This window comes from Saccopteryx bilineata, chromosome 1 (genome assembly GCF_036850765.1).
Source record: "Saccopteryx bilineata isolate mSacBil1 chromosome 1, mSacBil1_pri_phased_curated, whole genome shotgun sequence".
NCBI classification, from domain to species: domain Eukaryota; kingdom Metazoa; phylum Chordata; class Mammalia; order Chiroptera; family Emballonuridae; genus Saccopteryx; species Saccopteryx bilineata.
The window spans coordinates 110184767-110205204 of NC_089490.1; the positions used below are offsets into that span (position 1 = coordinate 110184767).

General features: G+C 34.3%; 1 protein-coding gene across 1 annotated transcript; it reads right to left on the bottom strand.

Moving 5' to 3' along the window:
• Window positions 1-1580: 1580 nt before the first annotated feature.
• Window positions 1581-19580, bottom strand: LOC136319295 (NKG2-A/NKG2-B type II integral membrane protein-like). Its single transcript, XM_066252610.1, has 4 exons — window positions 19377-19580; window positions 18923-19018; window positions 11038-11189; window positions 1581-1757 (listed from the first exon to the last, which is right to left on the bottom strand). The coding sequence occupies exons 1-4, from the start codon at window positions 19561-19563 to the stop codon at window positions 1581-1583; spliced, it is 612 nt and encodes a 203-aa protein (XP_066108707.1). The 5' UTR covers window positions 19564-19580.
• Window positions 19581-20438: the final 858 nt, after the last annotated feature.

The following is a 20438-nucleotide window of genomic DNA, read 5'->3' on the forward strand; positions in this document are numbered from 1 at the left end:
CAATTGCAGTGGAGCAATGCTTCAGAGGGGCCAAGCATTGCCCCCTGTTAAGCATGTCAGGTGGATCTTGGTCTGACTCATGCAGGAGTCTGTCTGTCTGCCTCCCCTGATCCCCCATCTCCAGCTTCTCACTTCAGAAAAATACAAAAAAAAAAAAAAAAGCATCTGAACTGAATGCATGGTCTGGAGCTAAGCCCATATATGCCCAACCTTTTCAGTTGAAAGCCAACCAAATCACAGAAGGGTAAATGATAAATAAATGAATGAAATAAATGTTTGTTTTTAAAAGTTAATGCAACTGTGTTGTTTTAACACAACTTAAGCAATTAGATACGGCTGGAAGGTATGTAGTATATGAAAATAAATTTGAATATTGACATATTTTCTATTGGTAAATGTGAATATAAAGAGTAAATATAGAAACTATAAAATCATCTATATTCATAGATATATATATGGGATATTAATTTTTTTATTTTACAAATAAAAAGCACTACCACTTTTAATTGAACTTTAATAAACATATCTCTGAATGGTTGTCACATTTCTAAATTTTATCCCAAACTTACAGTAACTAACAGTTTGATTCACATGAATATTTTATCCTTTTAATTTTTTATTATTTCATTATTTAACACTTCATTATTTCCATCAAATTATGTTCTAAGCATAGTAATTAAAAGTGTCAAAACAGAAGAGAGATAATTTAATAAAACAAGATAAGTTCTAAAACACCTAAAATCCAGTAGAAGAAAAACAGAGACATGTAAAAAATACCAAAGGACTCTGATTATTACCCAATGGAACCACTCATCTCAACCAAAAAAAAAAATTAATCACGGATAATACTGCACCAAAATTGACTCAGAAGATGTATATGTTGGTTCCAGTTTCTGAGCAAGTTGACAGTATTCACGTGGCTTTTATATAGGAACTCTGGAGTTACTGCATAGTAACTTAAGTTTAGGTAAGAATTTTTTACTTTCAGCCCTGGGTGGTTAGCTCAGTGGTAAGGCATCTGCCTGGCATGTGGAAGTCAGGGCAGTATCCCTGTCAAGGCAGAGGAGAAGCATCCATGTGCTCTCCACCCCTCTTGCTTCTCTCTCTCTTCCTCTTTTCTCTTCCCCTCTTGTAGCAAATGCTCAATTAGAGCGAGTTGGCCCTGGATGCTTAGGATGTCTCCATGGCATCTGCCTCTGGCACTAAAAAATGGCTCAGGTTGCAACAGAGGAAGAGCCTCTGATGGGCAAAGCATCAGAGATTCCAGTCAAGGTGTATGTGCGAGTCTGTCTGTGCCTACCCTCCTCACACTAAATACAAAGAACTTTTACTCTCAACTTCAAAGCTATCTCTATTGCTTTTTCTGAGACAATGGCACTATATCCTATAACCTTTTTTCCCCCTATCAGCTTACTTAATGTTTTTCCGGTAAAAGGCACTAGAGAAACATGTCAGAAAAGGGCTCTTATGGGTTTCACAGGGTTTTATTTTCTTTGGCTACAGGAGAGTGGCTGAGAGCAGCATGCCCTCAAGAGTTCCTGTGCTATCAACCTCTCCCCCCGCCCAGTGAGGTTTTAAGGCTAGTTACAGTCAGATTCCTTCTCTGCCAATCTCTGCCTGCTGACATTGGCATGGAGGTCTTCCTGTTTGTCAAGAATAGCTTGAGATCCATCTGCAGCAATATTGGCCAACAGACCTGGAACTACTTTTCCAGAGCATCGATGAACGTGTCTGCCATAAAGTGTTCTGTAGTGACACTGCCTACAAGGAAGTCAAACACCCATCCTGAACAAGTGCACCTGGCTCCCATGTGATTCCACCTTTTGTTAAACTTCTTTAATTCTATGGTACATTTTATAATTTTCTTCTTTCTCCTCTTTGTAGGCTATCCACAATAAATAGTTACTAATTCTGAAACGTCCCCTGGTTTCTCTCTCCTAACTCAACTGACTAATACACCTTACCACCCTGGGAGGTTCAATCCCTATTTTCAACATTAAGAAACTATGTTAAATCAATTATTTTGATAACATGTGTGATCTTATTCATGTTATTATAGACTTAGAAATAATAGTTCTTGATGTTGTGATTCATAACTCATACGTAATTTGTTTTTAATAAATAGCAGAAATTTAAAAATGTATAGAGTATGTACCTTGGCACATATTTTTTTAAAAAATTAATATAAATTTAAGTATAATTTTATAAAACCAGGGATGAAGCATCAGATAAACTATGGACTTTGACTATCGTGACTATCATGTATGAAAGTTGATTTATTCTCAGTACAAAACGTACCACTCTGGTGAGTGATGCCAATAATGGGGAGACTCTGCATGCGTGAGGACAAGGGCACTGTAGGAAATCTCAGTACCTTCCTTTAAATTTTGTGGTGAACCTAAAACAGGTCTCAAAATAATGTCTTCAGAAATAGTTCTACAAATACAAATCTGAATGTTTCTAAAAAAACTAAAAATGAGTTTTTTAGAGATGGCAAGATTTTTATTATACTAAATTTAGTTAAGCTAAAATGCCTGGTGCTTACAAACATATGTTCTTTTTTCTAAACAAGATCGAAAAGAGATTGTACAGAGCCACTCAGATGACATTTGTACAATTCTTGTCTGACTCTGAAGTTATTGAGAATCTGAAACAGAGATAATATATCATTAATCTGGTAATATATAACAGTATTATAATGGATCAACAATTATTTAGAGTAATAGTTCATATCTAAATCTGAATATTTATTATTAGTTTATATAATTGTTCACTAATTGCTTTTTCTTTCTTAGATTAATTCCTGACATAGTAAGTATGAAAGCATAAATTATATGAGTCTCAAGAAACTTACAGTTTGGAAGAGAAAGTTGTGCCATTTGACCATAATGACAAATTGTTTTTTCTGTAAGAAAGTCCAATCCATGGTAATATATTGAAAATGCCAATTAAATTCTGTAATAAAATAAATTTCATGAGAAAATAAGTAACAGCTTGTGTACTGATATTAATTGTAAACACCATGTAGGCCCACAGCTGAAGAGAGGGAGGAAGCCAAGAAGGTCAGGGTGACAGCTCAGTAAACTGCACACAGCCCAACGGCATCTGATGAAATTAGTGACTAAGCGAATCAACCACATAGTATACTCCACAAATTGTTGGTGACTCACCCAGCTGGCCCAGCATATCCAACATCTAGAGTATCCTAACCAACTTGCAAATGACACAGATAAATACATTAAAGGGTTTGGATACCTCCCCACTGCCGCCTTGAACAACATCAAAGGAAAATACAGCAGATCACTTAGTGGCTGAGATCATATCACTGACAAAGTTTCCAAAGGTCCAGACCAACTGACCAAGAAAAAGAAACACTTTCTTGCTCGAGTATGAGTAGTCTCAGTGTATCTGGAGGTTTTCCTGAAAAGATCTCAAAAGAAAATAATCTTATAACTTTCAAAAATCAATCTAGAAGAATCAGAAAACCTAAACAGGCCGATTACAAAAAATGAGATCAAAACACTTATCAAAACATTCCCAACAAACAAAAGCCCTGGGCCGGATGACTTCACAGGCGAATTCTACTAAATATTCAAAGAAGAACTAAATCCTATTCTTCTAAAGCCATTTCAAAACATTCAAGAGGAGGGAAGACTTCCAAGCTCCTTTTATAAGGCGAGCATAATCCTTATTCCAAAACCAGGCAAAGACAATACAAAGAAATAAAACTATAGGCCAATATCTTGATGAATTAGATGCTAAAATTCTTAACAAAATATTAGCAAAGTGGATCCAGCAATGCATGAAAAAAATCATACATCATTATCAAGTGGGATGTATTCTGGGGAGGCAAGGCTGGTACAATATTCACAAATCAATCAATGTGATTCATCATATAAACAAAAGAAAGGAGAAAAATCACATGATAATATCGATAGATGCAGAAAAAGCATTTGATAAAATCCAGCACCCATTTATGTTCAAAATTCTCAGTAAAGTGGAAATACAGGGAACATATCTCAACATGATATAGGTCATCTATGACAAACCCACAGCCAACATCATAATCAATGGGCAAAAATGAAAAGAAATCCCCTTAAGATCAGGAACAGGGCAGGAATGCCCCCCTTTCACCACTCTTATTCAACATAGTACTGGAAGTTTTAGCCACAGCAATCCGACAAAAAAAAAAACAACAAAACAAAACATTAAAGGCATCCAAATTGGAAGAGAAGTAAAACTATCATTATATGCTGATCTTATGATACTGTACATAGAAAATCCTAAAATCTCAGTCAAAATACCACTGTCCTAAGGCCCTGGCCGGTTGGCTCAGTGGTAGAGCGTCGGTCTGGCGTGCGGAAGTCCCGGGTTCGACTCCCGGCCAGGGCACACAGGAGAAGGGCACATCTGCTTCTCCACCTTCCCCCCTGCTCTCCTTCCTCTCTGTCTCTCTCTTCCCTTCCCTCAGCCGAGGCTCCATTAGAGCAAAAATGGCCCGGGCGCTGGGGATGGCTCTGTGGGCTCTGCCTCAGGCGCTAGACTGGTTCTGGTCACAACAGAGCGATGCCCCAAATGGGCAGAACATCACCCCCTGGTGGGTGTGCCGGGTGGATCCCGTTCGGGCGCATGCGGGAGTCTGTCTGACTGCCTCCCCGTTTCCAGCTTCAGAAAAATACCAAAAAAACAAAAAACCCCAAAAAACACGGTCCTGATAAATTAATTTAGCAAGGTGGCAGGATATAAAATTAATATTCAGAAATCTGAGGCATTTTAATATACCAATAATGAATTCTCTGAAAGAGAAATAAAGAAAACGATCTCCTTCACTATTGCAAGAAAAAAATAATAAAGTACCTAGGAGTAAATTTAACCAAGGAGATTAAAGACTTGTATTAAGAAAATTATAAAACATTGACCAAAGAAATCAAGGAAGATACAAACAAGTGGAAGCATATACCGTGTTCATGGATAGGAAGAATAAACATCATTAAAATGTCTATATTACCCAAAGCAATTTATAAATTCAATGCAATTCCTATAAAAACACCAATGACATACTTCAAAGATATAGAAAAAATATTCCAAAAATACATATGGAACCAAAAAACAAACAAACAAACAAACCACATATAGCCTCAGCAAACCTGAAAAAGAAGAATAAAGTGGGAGGTATCACACTTCCTGATATCAAGTTATGCTACAAGGCCATTGTAATCAAAACAGCTTGGTACTGGCATAAGAACAGGCATATAGATCAGTGAAACAGAACAGAGAACCCAGAAATAAACCCACACTTTTATGAAAAATTGATATTTGACAAAGGAGGTAAGAGCATACAATGGAGTAAAGACAGTCTCTTTAATAAATGGTGTTGCAAAAACTAGACAACTACATGCAAAAATATAAAACTAGACCACCAACTTATACCATTCACAAAAATAAACTCAAAATGGATAAAAGACTTAAATGTAAGTCATGAAACCATAATCATCACAGGAGAAAACAGACAGTAAGGTCTTCAACATCTCTTGTAGCAATATATTTGCTTATTTATCTCCACAGGCAAGGGAAATAAAGGACAGGATGAACAAATGAAACTGTATCAAACTAGAAAGCTTTTGCACAACTAAGGACAATATCTACAAAATAAAAAGACAAACCACACAATGGGAGAACATATTTGACAATATATCTGATAGGGGTTAATAACCAAATATATAAAGAACTTGTAAAACTCAACACTAGGAAGATAAATAATCTAATCAATAAATGACCAAAAGAAATGAATAGGCATTTCTTCAAAGAAGACATACAGTTGTCTAACAGGCAAATGAAAAAAATGTTCAACATCAGTAATTATTAGGGAAATACAAATTAAAACCACAATTAGATACCACCTCACACCAGTCAGAATGGCACTCATTAAAAAAACAACACAGAATAAGTGCTGGCGAGGATGTGGAGAAAAGGGAACCCTCCTACACTGCTGGTGGGAATGCAGACTGGTGCAGCCACTGTGGAAAACAGTATGGAGATTCCTTAAAAAATTAAAAATGGAACTGCCTTTTGACCGAGCCATCCCATTTTTAAGAATATATCCTAAGAACACCAAATCACTGATTCAAAAGGAGAAATGCACCCCCATGTTTATGGCAGCATTGTTTACAATAGCCAAGATTTGGAAACAGCCCAAGTTTCCATCAGTGGACGAATGGATTAAAAAGTAGTGGTACATATACACAATGGAATACTATGTGGCCGTGAAAAAGAAGGAAATCTTACCTTTTGCGACAACATGGATGGATCTGGAAACTATTGTGTTGAGTGAAATAAGCCAGGCAGAGAAAGAAAAATATCATATGACCTCACTCATTTGAGGAAGCCAATGAACAGTGTGAACTGAGGAGCAGAATAGAGACAGATGTAGGATCAAAGAAACCAGAAGAAAAGCAGACAGTGGGAATGAGGATGAGAGGATGGCATCAGGGAAGGGAAAGAGATTGCTGAAGTTTTTTATACATAACACAGCATTATAGAAAGCAGGAAAGCAAATCCTGGAGGGAATGGGTGAGGTTGTTGGGGGGAGGGAGGCAGGGGGATGTTAAGGAGACTATGGGGTTGCGGGGAATGTACTTGGTGGGACACTTAATAAATTAAATTAAAAAAAGAAAAAAGAAAGAAAAGAAAAGAAATCTCAACCTCAAGGAAATGTGCAGGATGAGGAAATTGCAATGGGTGACTACTTACTTATTCCAAAGAGTCTTTTATTAGGCAACTTGAAGCTGATAATATGAACATTAGTGAACTATTTAAATATTTGTGAATGGCAATTCATGAGCAAGGACCTATGAAAGACAGCATAGAAGCCAAAGTTGAAAATGCAGGATGCATGTCCAACAAGCCAACCAGCAACTGTTATGGAAACAAAAGACAAGAGAAAGGATTCTTGCATGTTTCTGTGAGATGCACAAGGCATTAAAAATATACAGAAATATACATGTACTATCGTTAAAGAATGGAACAAAGCTCTTAATCTTTATATATTAAATGAGTATATTATAATTAATTTTAAACTGATTTTTATCTGTATGTTGAGATTTTTTAATGCAACATCTGTTAATATTAAACAGAACAATTTTGGTAACTAAGAAATACCTCAAGAAAATATGCCAAATTGTTATTTTCAGAGAACTCACTTTGAAGAAAAAATTTTAAAAAATAGTTTTGATTTATGATTACAGTTGGCTTTCAATTCTGTTTTTCTTTTGAGTGTATAGCATGTCAAATAGATGTTTGTGTACCATGAGAGGGGATCACCTCAATGGGTCTGGTGCCCATTGAACACCATGCATGCTTATTAGAATATTTCCTATATTGTCTATGTTGTGCTTTGCATTATCATGACAGCTTTTATAACTGGCAATTTAAATAACCTGGCTAAAGTATGGGATCATAGACATGAATAGACATGGTCGCTAGCTTGAGCCCCAAAGTTTCTGGCTTAAAGCCCAAGGTCGCTGGCTTGAGCAAGGGGTCACTGGTTCACCTGGAACCTGCCGGTCAAGGCACATATGAGAAAGCAATCAATGAACAATGAAGGAGCCGCAATTACAAGTTGATGCTTCTCATCTCTCTCCCTTCCTTTGTCTGTCCCTGTCTCTTGCTTTCTTTTTCTCACTCTCGTTAAAAAAAATACAATAAAATGAAAAATATAAAGTTAATTTTTTCTAACTTATAGTATTTTAATTTACAGTATATTTTTACACATTAGACACATTAGGAAAATATATATATTAATGTGATAAAGTGAAGAGGACAAATGGACAAAAATAATAAATTCACAGCTCTGAAAATTGATCAAAAACTAAAAATGACATGATTACTTAATATTGGAAAAGCTGTTGGAAATTCAAATTAAATAGAGCAAATTTGAGACTTCTTGTCTAGGATGCCCTTATGTCTCTCCTAACCCTTATTACAATTTTTACAACTTGGGGAGGGCTGCAAATTATATTGCCACAGTTAGACTTGATTAGCAGCAGAAGTGGTTGTTAAAATGCCCACTTTTTTCCATTTCAGGGTGCTAAATATACTAGGTAATAAATGATGAAAACCCTCCTTTTTCTAGTTCCAAGTAGTGCTCTCCATTGTGTCAAGCACAGTGCCAGTTATACCTACAACAAGAAGGCAGTAATATGAGAGTACAGTAAGAGAGATGACGTCAGCTCTCTGCATGTATTTGGCTGATAGAAAAAAAATGCACATGTATAAAAGATACAAAGATAATCTAGTAAAAAATAAAAGCCTAAAGGGACTCTGAGAACTAATTTCAAAGTTATGAGCATTGCCCTACACACACAACCACACGCACATACACACACACGTACATTAAATAGCAGAGGGAGGAAACCATACTGACTTGAGGTATTTGAATACATTTTTAAAAATCATTGTTTGTCAACTAAGCTAGGCATATGCAGTGGAATTCCAAGTTAGCCAGGCCAAAAATATAGGTAAATAAGAAGAATTTTGAAAACTTGGTAAGCATACTTTAAAAGAGAAGATTTTACAGTAAAACTATAGTAAAGTTAAATAAATAAATAAATCTAAGAAAAATGAAACAGAATCTATACTTAATCTATTATCAAAAATAAGTACTTATGAAAGATTAGAGAACATGCAAAAAAAATAAAAACCTCTGAAAAATATCTTCCATAATCAGGGGAAAGGGGAATTTAATAGAAACATATTTTTAAAAAATTATTATGAATGTACTTAAACCTAAATTATGAATAACTAGGTTTAAATAACTATATAAATATGATGACAGTGACAGAACAAGTAGAGAAATAAAAACTATTTGAATGAATCAAATAAAAAATTAAAGTTGAAAAATACATTACCTACATTGAAAAAATTTACTACATTTAACATAAATTTTGAGATGCAAAAGAAAGAATTGGTGAAGTTAAAGATGGAATAGTAGAAAATGTTAACTCCTGAGGCTAGAGAGAAAATGAAAATATTAACAGAGTCATGGAGGGTTTTAGAACAATATCAGGAAATCAATACTGGTGTAGACAGTGTCTGAGAATACAGAGAAAAAAAAAGAAAGAAAAATAATTTTTAAAACTCAATGAATGAACCACTTCTTAAATTTTATATTAAAAATATATAGACCTAGGTATATAAATTTAGTTATGAAAAAAGGGTTATCTTAATTATGCTTCATCAATCAGATAATAATGTAGAGTATATAAACTTAATTTCTACCACACAGTGTCACAAATATGGCAACACAAAAATATAAATTCTCAATGTGTTATAGACCTAAATATAGAAGTTACTAAAAAATGATAAGCCTTAAAGAGTAAGGTAGCAGACTATCTTCACAGAGTTTCACTAACTTCTGAAATACTTGAAAATAATCACTAACACCCAAAATGAGATATGGGACTATGGCAACATTAATAAATGCTGGTTATTAAAATATTATAATGTGAGAATAAAAATATAATGAACAGTCCAAAGAGCTATTTCCACCTTTCAAATTCAAAAAAGAGTTCATACCCAAAATTTAACAATGCCTAAGAAAGAAAATAACTGGCAACATACAGGAAAAATGAACAATACATACAGAGACATGAACAATCATTTCTCATTCTCACAATTGAAAATTTCATAATGATTTCTGCCTAGGATGTGTTCAGTCTGTCTGTAATCAGGAAATGCTTATTACTGTCATAATACTATTTTTATAATGATCAGAACTTATAGCATTAAAATTCATGATAGTACCAGGTTTTGGATCATGAAATTATTTGAAAAAACATGTATTCATACAAGGCATTATAAATGCTAAAATAATCTAATAAATTTGGCATAAGCATATATTTATGACCCTGAATTTTTATTCTGAAGCATAGTGAAAAAAATTATAATTATACAAATATACAATGATAATAATATAGTTTTATTTATATATTATTATTAATATAATATATTGTATAAATAGCATATGTTATATGAAACACTCCTATATAATATATGTTAGTATAAATCCAGTGAAATATTTAAAAATCTTCAAGTACAAGGATTTTCACTTAATAACAATTCATAATACATTAAGAAACCATATTCTAAGTAGAATAGATTTAAAATATAACATATGTACTATACTTCAGTGAAAATTAAAAAACTACAAATAATGCATTAATATTAAAATTATCACTGTGCATTAATGTCAAAAATATAAAACATAGAGTTAAACAATGAAATAGTAACATCCTTTAAAATAAATAAACTACAAATATATACAAAAATATGACTGAATTATACAAATATAAAATATAAAATACTAAAATAATCTTCTTAATACAGTGGTACCTTGAGATAGAAACAGACCAACATACGAGTTTTTTTTTAAGATACAAGCTGTGACTTGGTCTGTACTTTTGTTCGAGATCTAAGCGAAATTCCGAGATACAAGTTGTGATTTGGGTAGCTGCTGCTAGTTGGCGTGTTGGTGCATGGGTTCGGTATCGGCAGTTTTTTTGGTGTTTTTTTTTTTTTGTATTTTTCTGAAACTGGAAACGGGGAGGCAGTCAGACAGACTCCCGCATGCACCCGACCGGGATCCACCCAGCATGACCACCAGGGGGTGATGCTCTGCCTATCTGTCGCAACCAGAGCCACTCTAGTGCCTGGGGCAGAGGCCAAGGAGCCATCCCCAGCGCCAGGGCCATCTTTGCTCCAATGGAGCTTTGGTTGCGGGAGGGGAAGAGAGAGACAGAGAGGAAGGAGAGGGGAGGGGTGGAGAAGCAGATGGGCATCTCTCCTGTGTGCCCTGGCCGGGAATTGAACCCGGGACTTTCGCATGCCAGGCCTACACTCTACCACTGAGCCAACCAGCCAGGGCCAGTATCGGCAGTTTGATATACAAGTTGACTGACTTACAAGCTCGGTTACAGAACAAATTAAATTCGTATCTCAAGGTACCACTCTGTATAATGCTGAAAATATTTAAAGTCTTACCATTTCTTCTTTATTATCTATGTAGAGCAGGCTAGAGCTCTTAGAAGCACAGGCCAGCAAACTTTTGTTCCAGGCTTTTCTTTCAGTACTAATGTAATAGCAGTTGTTGGAATACAGTACCCAGTCCTTTGGACAACGACCACAGTGATACGCTGAAGAAAGATTATGAGTAATTATCCAAAATTCATTTGTATTTTTAGAAATAAAAGTTAATTTACACTTTTACATAGGTATAGACACATTTGTACAGAACATATGTATACACACTAAAAGGCTGATTTGCATAAAAGAAAACTTACATACACTCACAAGAAATAGTTAACCTCTTATTCCTTAATGTATGTGCCCATACAAGCAAACACAGAAATAAAAATATCTATTCTGTACGTGTCCTGAATTTCAATGAGTGAAACCATTGTTGTAGAATGCGAAATTATTTTTGAGCAAATCAGCAACAATGATTTTAAATGAATATTTTTTATATTGTTGTATAAAAAAGCACTGGTTTTATATTTGGTATTTATAAACATTCATTGCTTAGTATTATAAATTATGCTCCAGAAGTTATAATTTATAACTTATGTCAGATACAAAGTATAAACTACACTAATATCAGAATTTAGGAAATAATTATGTAATTTTGTGGATCTTGATTGTCAAGGAACAATTTTTCTCTTCCAGATTTCCATTAGATAAAAAAGTAATCTTTGTGAAAAATTAATATTGACCTAAGTAAATCATAATACTTTTGTTTCTTAGAATAATTTGGACTAAAATTAATTTTACCAAGAAATATTAATGAAGTAATTATAATTTAGGGGAAAAAATTTCAAAAACCAAGAAAACAAAACTTCACCTTCTCTTACAACATTTAGGTGAATCAGTCTCAAGAATTAATTTGTATTTCTCAATAATGTGTTCAAAAGCATGCCTTCAGTTTAAAATCAGAATATATATGGATATATGTGAACATATATGTACATGTATTTAAAAACTATTCTCTGAAATCATTCTGATATTTATGCCTTGTATAAATTCAGTATAACCATTCCACACTTAGTCTAAATGCATATTTTTAAATGAGAGTTCTAGTCTATAATAATATGAAGTGTTTAGAGGCACTGATGGACATAAAAGTGAAAAGTCCCATATAATCTTACAAAAATTTACTTACGAGCAATAACAGCTATCATTACCTCAGTGTACATCCGGACTCCTAGGATCCCAGCAATGGAGGCGGGATTGGCTCTCTGGAGGTGATGGGGAATTTGCAGGTAGAGAAAAGAAAACACTAGGAAAGGAGAGGAGGAGTCAACTGTGTAGACACTTTACACACAGAGGATCTTGTATAGAAGTTGGACCCTAAACCCATTTCTCCCACTATAATCTTTCTTTCAGAATATACCATTGTATTTTCAGAAAATATAATGCTCCATGAGTTATTGGTCAAAGAACACACCTACAACAATGCCTGAATAAAATTAGTTCTCAGCTTTCATCTTGAATACCATATTCCAACTTCTAGTTCTGATCCTTAAAAATGAAATATGTGAGCTCCTTTCCTACTATTCCCCCACATCTCTGCACCCTAACGTCACATCTTAGAACATTTATAAAGTATGTCTATTCAATATATTAACTTTGCAATAGTCATGCTTGTCATTTCCTTGAAAACCCTGTACAGCATTGTGAAGATTTAATTCTTTATAGGTTATTTCCTGCTCAGTTACAGAAATGGAGCTGTTAGTACCCTTTAGATTTACTTGCTGTCTCTTTGAGTCATTAACCAGATTCAGTTCTGCATAAATTACTCTTTGGTTATTCATGTCTGCACTTGAGTGGTGTTGTAGGACTGTGCTCTAAGATAAGTGTACTTGTGAATAATGATATATAGAGTAACAAGATCCTAGTGCAGAAAAACTGGTGGGGTACATGGCACTACTGTTCATGTCCAGTTGAAGAATTCTGATTTTAAGTTTCTTAAATCTTCCTGACCAGGTGGTGATGCAGTGGATAGAGCATTGGACTGACACACAGAGGATCCAGGTTTGAAATCCCAAGGTCGGAGCTTGATCTTGGGCTCACCGGCTTAAGCACAGGGTCGCTGGCTTGAGTATGGGATCATAGAGATGACCCCATGGTCGTTGGCTTGAGCAAGGGGTCACTCACTCTGCAGTAATCCCCCAGTCAAAGCACATATGAGAAAACAATCAATGAAAAACTAAGGTGTGGTATAGAAAAATTGATGCTTCTCATCTTTCTCCCTTCTTGTCTGTATGTCCCTCTTTGTCTCTCTCTCTGACTCTCTCTCTGTCTTTGTCAAAGAAAAAAAAGTTTTTAAAATTTTTAAACAAGTACCTCATGGCAGCTGTAATTTTTAAGATATCTACATTAGACAATATATTATTTGTTTGAGCAGTACAATGCAATAATTCAGTAAGGAATAAAGAATATTATAACAGCCTCATTGATTAAAATTGAAAGCACCATATGATCCAGCATATATACTTTTTGGGTATACACTCAAAGAAAATGACACAATTATTTTTGGAGATTTAAGAAACTTAAAATCAGAATTCTTCAACTGGACATGAACAGTAGTACCATGTGTACCCCCATGTTTATTGAAGCATAGTCACCATAATTAATGTATAAAAGCAACCTAAGTGTCTTCATGGATGAGTGCATAAAAAAATGATACACACACACACACACACACACACATGCTGGATTATTATTCAGTCAAGGGAAAAATCAATTTCTGTCATTTGTGACAAGGAGGAGCCTGGAAACACTTTGCTTAGTGAAATAAGTGCAACAGATAAAGACAAGAACTGCATGATATCATTTATATGTGGAATTTAAAACTATCAGATTGGTTGGAAAACAGTTGCTGGGGGCTGAGGGTGGAGAAAATAGGGGAGGCTGGTAATAGAGTACAATCTTTCAATTATAAGATGAATAAGGCCTAAGTATCTAATGCTGTGGTTCTCAAAGTGTGTACCAGGACGCACTGGTGCGCCCTAGAAAATTTTCAGGTATGCCATATGGTATTATTCCAGAGAAATATGTGCCTGTTGGGGACCAAAAAACCAACAGGTGTTTTGGAGTTTAGATTTTTGGGGGATAGAGGTGTGGGTGTAACCTGTCTGCCCAACCCCTCACCTCACTTGCCTGATTACGTTGCAAAAGGCTGTTAAGCTGTGGTACTGGATTGTTTACACTACCCCCCATGTTCTCCGGAAAGACTGGAGGCAAGCTTCTTCTATCTTTGGTCTAAAGTTAAGATGATATGTATGGAGGGGGTTTTCTGCATTCAACACAATTAAGAGTAAAAAGAGGAATTCTTCAATGTATTGATGAGGAAATGAGAGTTTGCCTTTCAAATATATGCCCAAACATTGAAGAAATCGCTAGGACACATCAGGCTCATGTTTCTCATAAACACAATAATGAAAAAAACTAAACACATTTGCACCAGAACCTGCCGAATTTACTAAATCTTACTAAGAATGGATCTATGACATATATATAAAAAGATAACTTCTTTGTTGTTTTTTTTATTTTAACCCCTCTTTTTACGAATTCTAAAAAGTATAACTCAAAAAAATGTAACATAAAAATGTTTTCTAATGTCAGAATAAATATAATTTTGTCATATTTATTTCATTTAATTACCATAAAAACACATTTGGATTTTATATTTTTTCTTTAATATTTTACTTAATTATTAAAACATATTTCTCAGATATTTGTATATAGTGTGCTTACAATGATATATTTGTTGGCTTTTAAATGTGCCCAACTTAAAAAAGTTTGAGAACCACTGATCTAATATATTACGCAGTGAATACAATTAATAATTTTTATATTCTATAATTGAAATTTACTAATAGATATAACTTTAATATTTTCCCCAAGGGGGGAAATGTTACAAAATAAACCTCAGGTTATAAAATTTTCAATTGATATGCAACCCTGCTAAATATGAAAAGTTCTAAAAAATATATTATAAATTGTTAGTTATAAAATTGTCTTGGAGATGTAAATCATAGAGAATATAGCCAATAATATTGAAATAACTATATATGGTTTCATGTTGGTACTAGAGTTATTTGGGAATTATTTCATGAGTTATATGAATAAATAACCACTATGCTGACACTAATATAAAATGTATATCTGACACTAATGTAAAATGATATTGAATATTCATTGTAAAAGAAATAAAATTGCATTTGCAAAATTTAAAGAAGATATTCTATAATATGATTTTATCCCACTTTCTTTTTTCTTTCTTTTTTTTTCTTTTCCAAATGAGAGGAGGGGAGAGAGACAGATTCTTGCATGTTTCCCGGCCATGATCCACCCATCAACCCTTGTCTGGGGCTGATGCTCTACCCATCTGGGGCCATGCTTGCAACCGAACTATTTTTAGTGCCTCAGGCAGAGGCTCCATGGAGCAATCCTCAGAACCCAGTCTGATGTGCCTGAACCAGTTAAGCCATGGTTGCAGGAAGGAAAGAAAGAGAAATAAATAAAATAAATATTTCTGGTATAAGCCGAGAAACATTAAAATATAAGATTTTAGGAAGTAATAAATGATGCATGAAAACATTTTGAACAAAGTATTGAGGAGTTGAGAGTACCATCTGTCAAAGGAAATTGCAATTCCATTGGAATACACTCAGAACGTCATATTTGGATAAAGACATGTGGAAACCAACAATGTTGGCAAATTTGCTCCTAATCATCACAAAATATCAGTCTACCTTGTGTCTCCAAGGAGACTCTCCATTTCCCATAACTTGTTTCTTATTTTTCTTTTTGTTACTTATGCTAAATATCTGTGAAGGGTAGAGAGGTTCAGACAAATACTTCAGTCACTACGATGCTGCTTGTCAGAGTAATTTTCTATCAGAAACACAATTGTTGAGACGAACAAGGATTTAACAATACGTATACACACAAGTCACCATTTCCCCAATACTATCCCAGAAAGTCTGATTATGTTTATTTGAAAATACTGCCTTTGATTAATGAAGTACCTATTCAGACTTTTCCTTCTGATCATTTATTTTAGTGACTTCTCCTCAGAAGTATGATGAATTCTGTCTCTCCATAATGATAATTGGTACTTTAAATTTGATAAAAGTGTTTTCTATCATAATATATTATTTCTATTGACTTGTTAAGTAATTTGATTAAAATACAAAGAAACATCTAGCAATATTAAAATTATGTAAGGAGCAATGTAGATGTACAAAGTATGTGGGTATTTTATATTTTGGCTTCTAGAATTTCCGTAACTCATACATATGGTCATAACTACTGGTATGCTACTCTTCTCCACATGATCCCACAGATATTATTATAGCTTAGATTATTTTTTTTGGTGAACATACATTTATTCCATCTGACAATTTTGAAAAAAGTACAGTTTGAAGACAATTAATATGGTTGGCCATGTGTTTTGTTTTAAAAATAAAATGTGATTGTGAAAGTAACAGTTTAATAGTTCTGAGCACATATATCAAGAAGCACATTTCTGCTAGACCATCTGAGAGTGGCTAATCACTGCTATGAAAAGGTCATGTGCCAGATAACAGATTGTTCAGAGATTAAAGTATATAAAAAAGACCTGAACTGAATCTGTGGTTTGCAGCTAAGCCTACATTTGCCCAGCCTAGTCAACTGAAAGCCAACCAAACCACAAATGGGAGTGAAAAATAATAGAATGAAATAAATGTTTTAAAATGTCATTGTAACTGTGATGCTTATAACACAACTTCAGCAATTAGATACTGTTACAAAGTATAGATTGTAAGAAACAATGTTGAATATTGACATATTGCCTTTATGTGAATATAAATAATAACTATAGAGAATATAGAAACTATATCTATATTCAAAGAGATAAATGTATATGACTATTTTGCAAATAAAGAACACCCACATGTAATTGAATTATAGTGATATCGCAGAATGACTGTCAAATTATTAAAGTTAATCCCAAATTCTCAGTAACTAACAGTTTGACTCACATGAATATTTTATCCTTTTAATTTTTTTCATTATTGATACTTTATTTATTCCATCAAAATATGCTTTTAAGCATAGTAATTAATAGTGTCAAAAGGCAGAGACAGAGAATTTAATAAAACAAAGTACATCCAAAGTATCTAAACTCCAGAAGAGAAAACATAAACATGTAAAACTATGAAAGGACACTGTTTATTTCCCAATGAAACCACTCGTTTCTACCAAAAATGAATCTAATCATTGATAATGCTACACCAAAATAGATTCTGAAAATGTTTATGTTGGTTCCATTCTATGAGAAAGTGAGGCATATTAAAGTAGCTTTTATATAGAAACCTTGGGTTGTTGCATGATAACCTAGATTGCTAATTAGAATTTACTATTCTCAGCTCCAATTCTATATTCATTGCCTTTTCAGAGACAATGGCCCTAGATCCCATAACCTTTTTTCTTGTCAGCTCACTTGATGTTTTACTAATAAAAGCAATGGAGAGAAACACCAGAGAAAGTGCGCTTCTTCCTTGTTTCATAGAGTTTTCTATTGTTTGGCTACAGTGGGGTGGTGGACAGCTGCATGCATGCAGGCAGTGCTTGTGGTGTCCACCCTCCAGCAAGTTTCTGTGGCTAGTCACACTCAGGAGTTCCCCCTCCTCCAGAACATGCCACTGACAGGGAGGTCTTCCTGCTTGTCAGGCACAGCTTGAGATTCATCCTCTTCAATATTGGATGGCAGACTTGGAACTGGTCCAAGAAAACATGTCACCGTATAGTTTTCTGTAGTGAAATGTCTTCCATGAAGTCTAACACCCAGGCTGAAAAAGTGGACCTGGCTTCCATGTGATTTCATCTGCTGTACTCTTATTTAACCCTATGGTACATTTTATAAGTTTCTTTTATGTCCTCTTTGAACATTATCCCCAACAAAGAGTTAATAATTCTTTAAATCAAATGTCTTATGATCTTTCTCTCCTGAGTTGACTGATTTACATACCTTGCTGCTTTAGAATGTTCACTCCTCATTTTCAACACATAAAATCTAAGTCAAATCAATTAACTTGAAAACATATGTGATATTGTTTACTTTATTATAGACTAAGAAATAAAAGTTCTGGATATTATAATTCATAATCATTTTTACATGATTTATTTTCATTTCTACCAGATTTAGAAATATATAAAATATACCTGGATAAATGTTATTTAAAAATTAACATAGATATAGATTTGATAGTATTTTACAATACTAAAGGTAAAGTGTTAGATGAACTGTAGACTTAAAGTGATTATGATGTTTCAAAGTAAATTTATTCTCAGTAACATTGTAGCACTGTGGTGAGTGATGGTGATAACCAGAAGCTCTGCACGCATCATAGTACCTTCCTCTTAATATTGTTGTGAACCTGAAAATAGTCTCAAAATAATGTCTTAGAAATAGTTTTATGAGTGACGTCAGAGAAATGGCACTGTGAGGAGCACGACCGACAAATCTCCCCAAAATTTCAACAAGTTCATCAACCAGAGACAGAAAAATCTATCCTTGGAGTGTCCGGGAGTTCCACACACTGAAGGCAAAGGTAGGATTGAGTGAAAAATTGACTAAATATATAATCAACCCTGAAGGAAATAAGACGGACAAAGAAACACTCTGCCTTCCTCACTAACCTGAGCAAAGGCTGCTTTCACTTGGAACTGAGAGTGCGGGGGGGGGGGTGGCTAAGGGTGTGGAGGAAGCTAGGCTGCTGCAGAATAGAATAAATTCTATTCTATAACATTAGAAGTGTTTAGAGGCACTGATGATCATTAAAGTGAAAAGTTCTGTATAATCTTACAAAAATTTACTTACAGGGAATAACAACTATGGTTACCACAGTGGACATCAAGACAAGGCAGATGACTCCCAGCACCCCAGCAATGAGCTTCCCTGGAGGTGATGGGAAATTTGCAGGGAGAGAAAAGGAAACACCAGGAAAAGAGATAAGACAAATGTTAGTTTACAAACAGAGAATAACATACAGACACCAGACCTCAAATTCAAACCTACCACTGTAATCTTTTAGAATATAGCAAAACATTTTCAGAAAATATAATGCTCTATAAGTTATTGGTCAAAGACCACACCTACAACAATGTCTGAATAAAATTAGTCTTCAGCTTTCTTCTTGAACACCATATTCCAACTTCTAGTTCTGATCCGTAATGATGAAAAATATGTTAGCTCATTTTCTACTGTTCCTCCACATCTCTGCATCCCAGCTGCACATCTGTATATTATACTGTATGTCTATTAAATGTTTTACCTTTGCAGTGGTCATTCTTGTCATTCCCTTGAAGATCCTGAGAAGCATTTTGAAGATTAAAGTCTGCATAGGTAATTTCCTGCTCAGTTACTGAAATGGAGCGTTTGGTGCCCTTACGTTGTACTTGCTGTCTCTTTGAATCATTAACCAGATTCAGGTCTGCATAGGTGACTCCTTGGTTGTTCATCTCTGTAGCTGAGTGGAGTCCTGAGACTGTGGTTGAAGATAACTGTACTTACAAATAAATGACATATGCAGTAATGAGATCCTAGTGCAGAAAAACTGGGCGGGGTAGAGGGTATTAGGGCTCATTTCCCAGTTGAAGAATCTAAACTTCTGGTTTTAAATTTCTTAGATCTTTAAAAAGTACCTCATGGTAGATGCTATTTTTAAGATAGTCTACATTTGTCTATATGTAATTTATTGGAGGGAAAAAAACAATAAATCATAGAGGAATAAAAAATATAATAAATAATAATATCTATGTTAATTTAAAGTCAGATTCCACAGAAGTATTTTGACACCCTTACTATGTTTGTATTAAAAATTAAAGGGCTACTTATGAGAAGTAATCAATGAACAACCAAAGGGCTGCAACTATGAGATGATGCATCTCATCTCTCTCCCTTCTTATCTGTCTCTGTCTCTCTCTCTCTCTCTCTCTCTCTCTTGATAAAAAATTAAACTGCTCTCTCTCTCTCTTTCTCTCTCTCTCTTGCTAAAAAATTAAACTACTATCTTGGAAAAAGAGACACAATATTTATAATAAATATGAAGTCATAAAATGATTACTGACTGAATATTCTTATGGTGGGGCATTAGTCATGTTGGCACATATAATAATTTTCTAAACTAAGTCAATTTAATTTAGTGACATATATTTATTTATAAAAGGTGATAAATTGCTATCAAGTCCTATATGTGCCTTGACAAGGCAAGTCTGGGGTTTTGAATGGTGATCTCAGCATTTCAGGTGATAAGTTGTTATCAAATAATATTTTATTTTTAATGGTTGTGGAGTTTAAAAAAAATTACAATTAAAAAATGTTTTATATGTTGAAA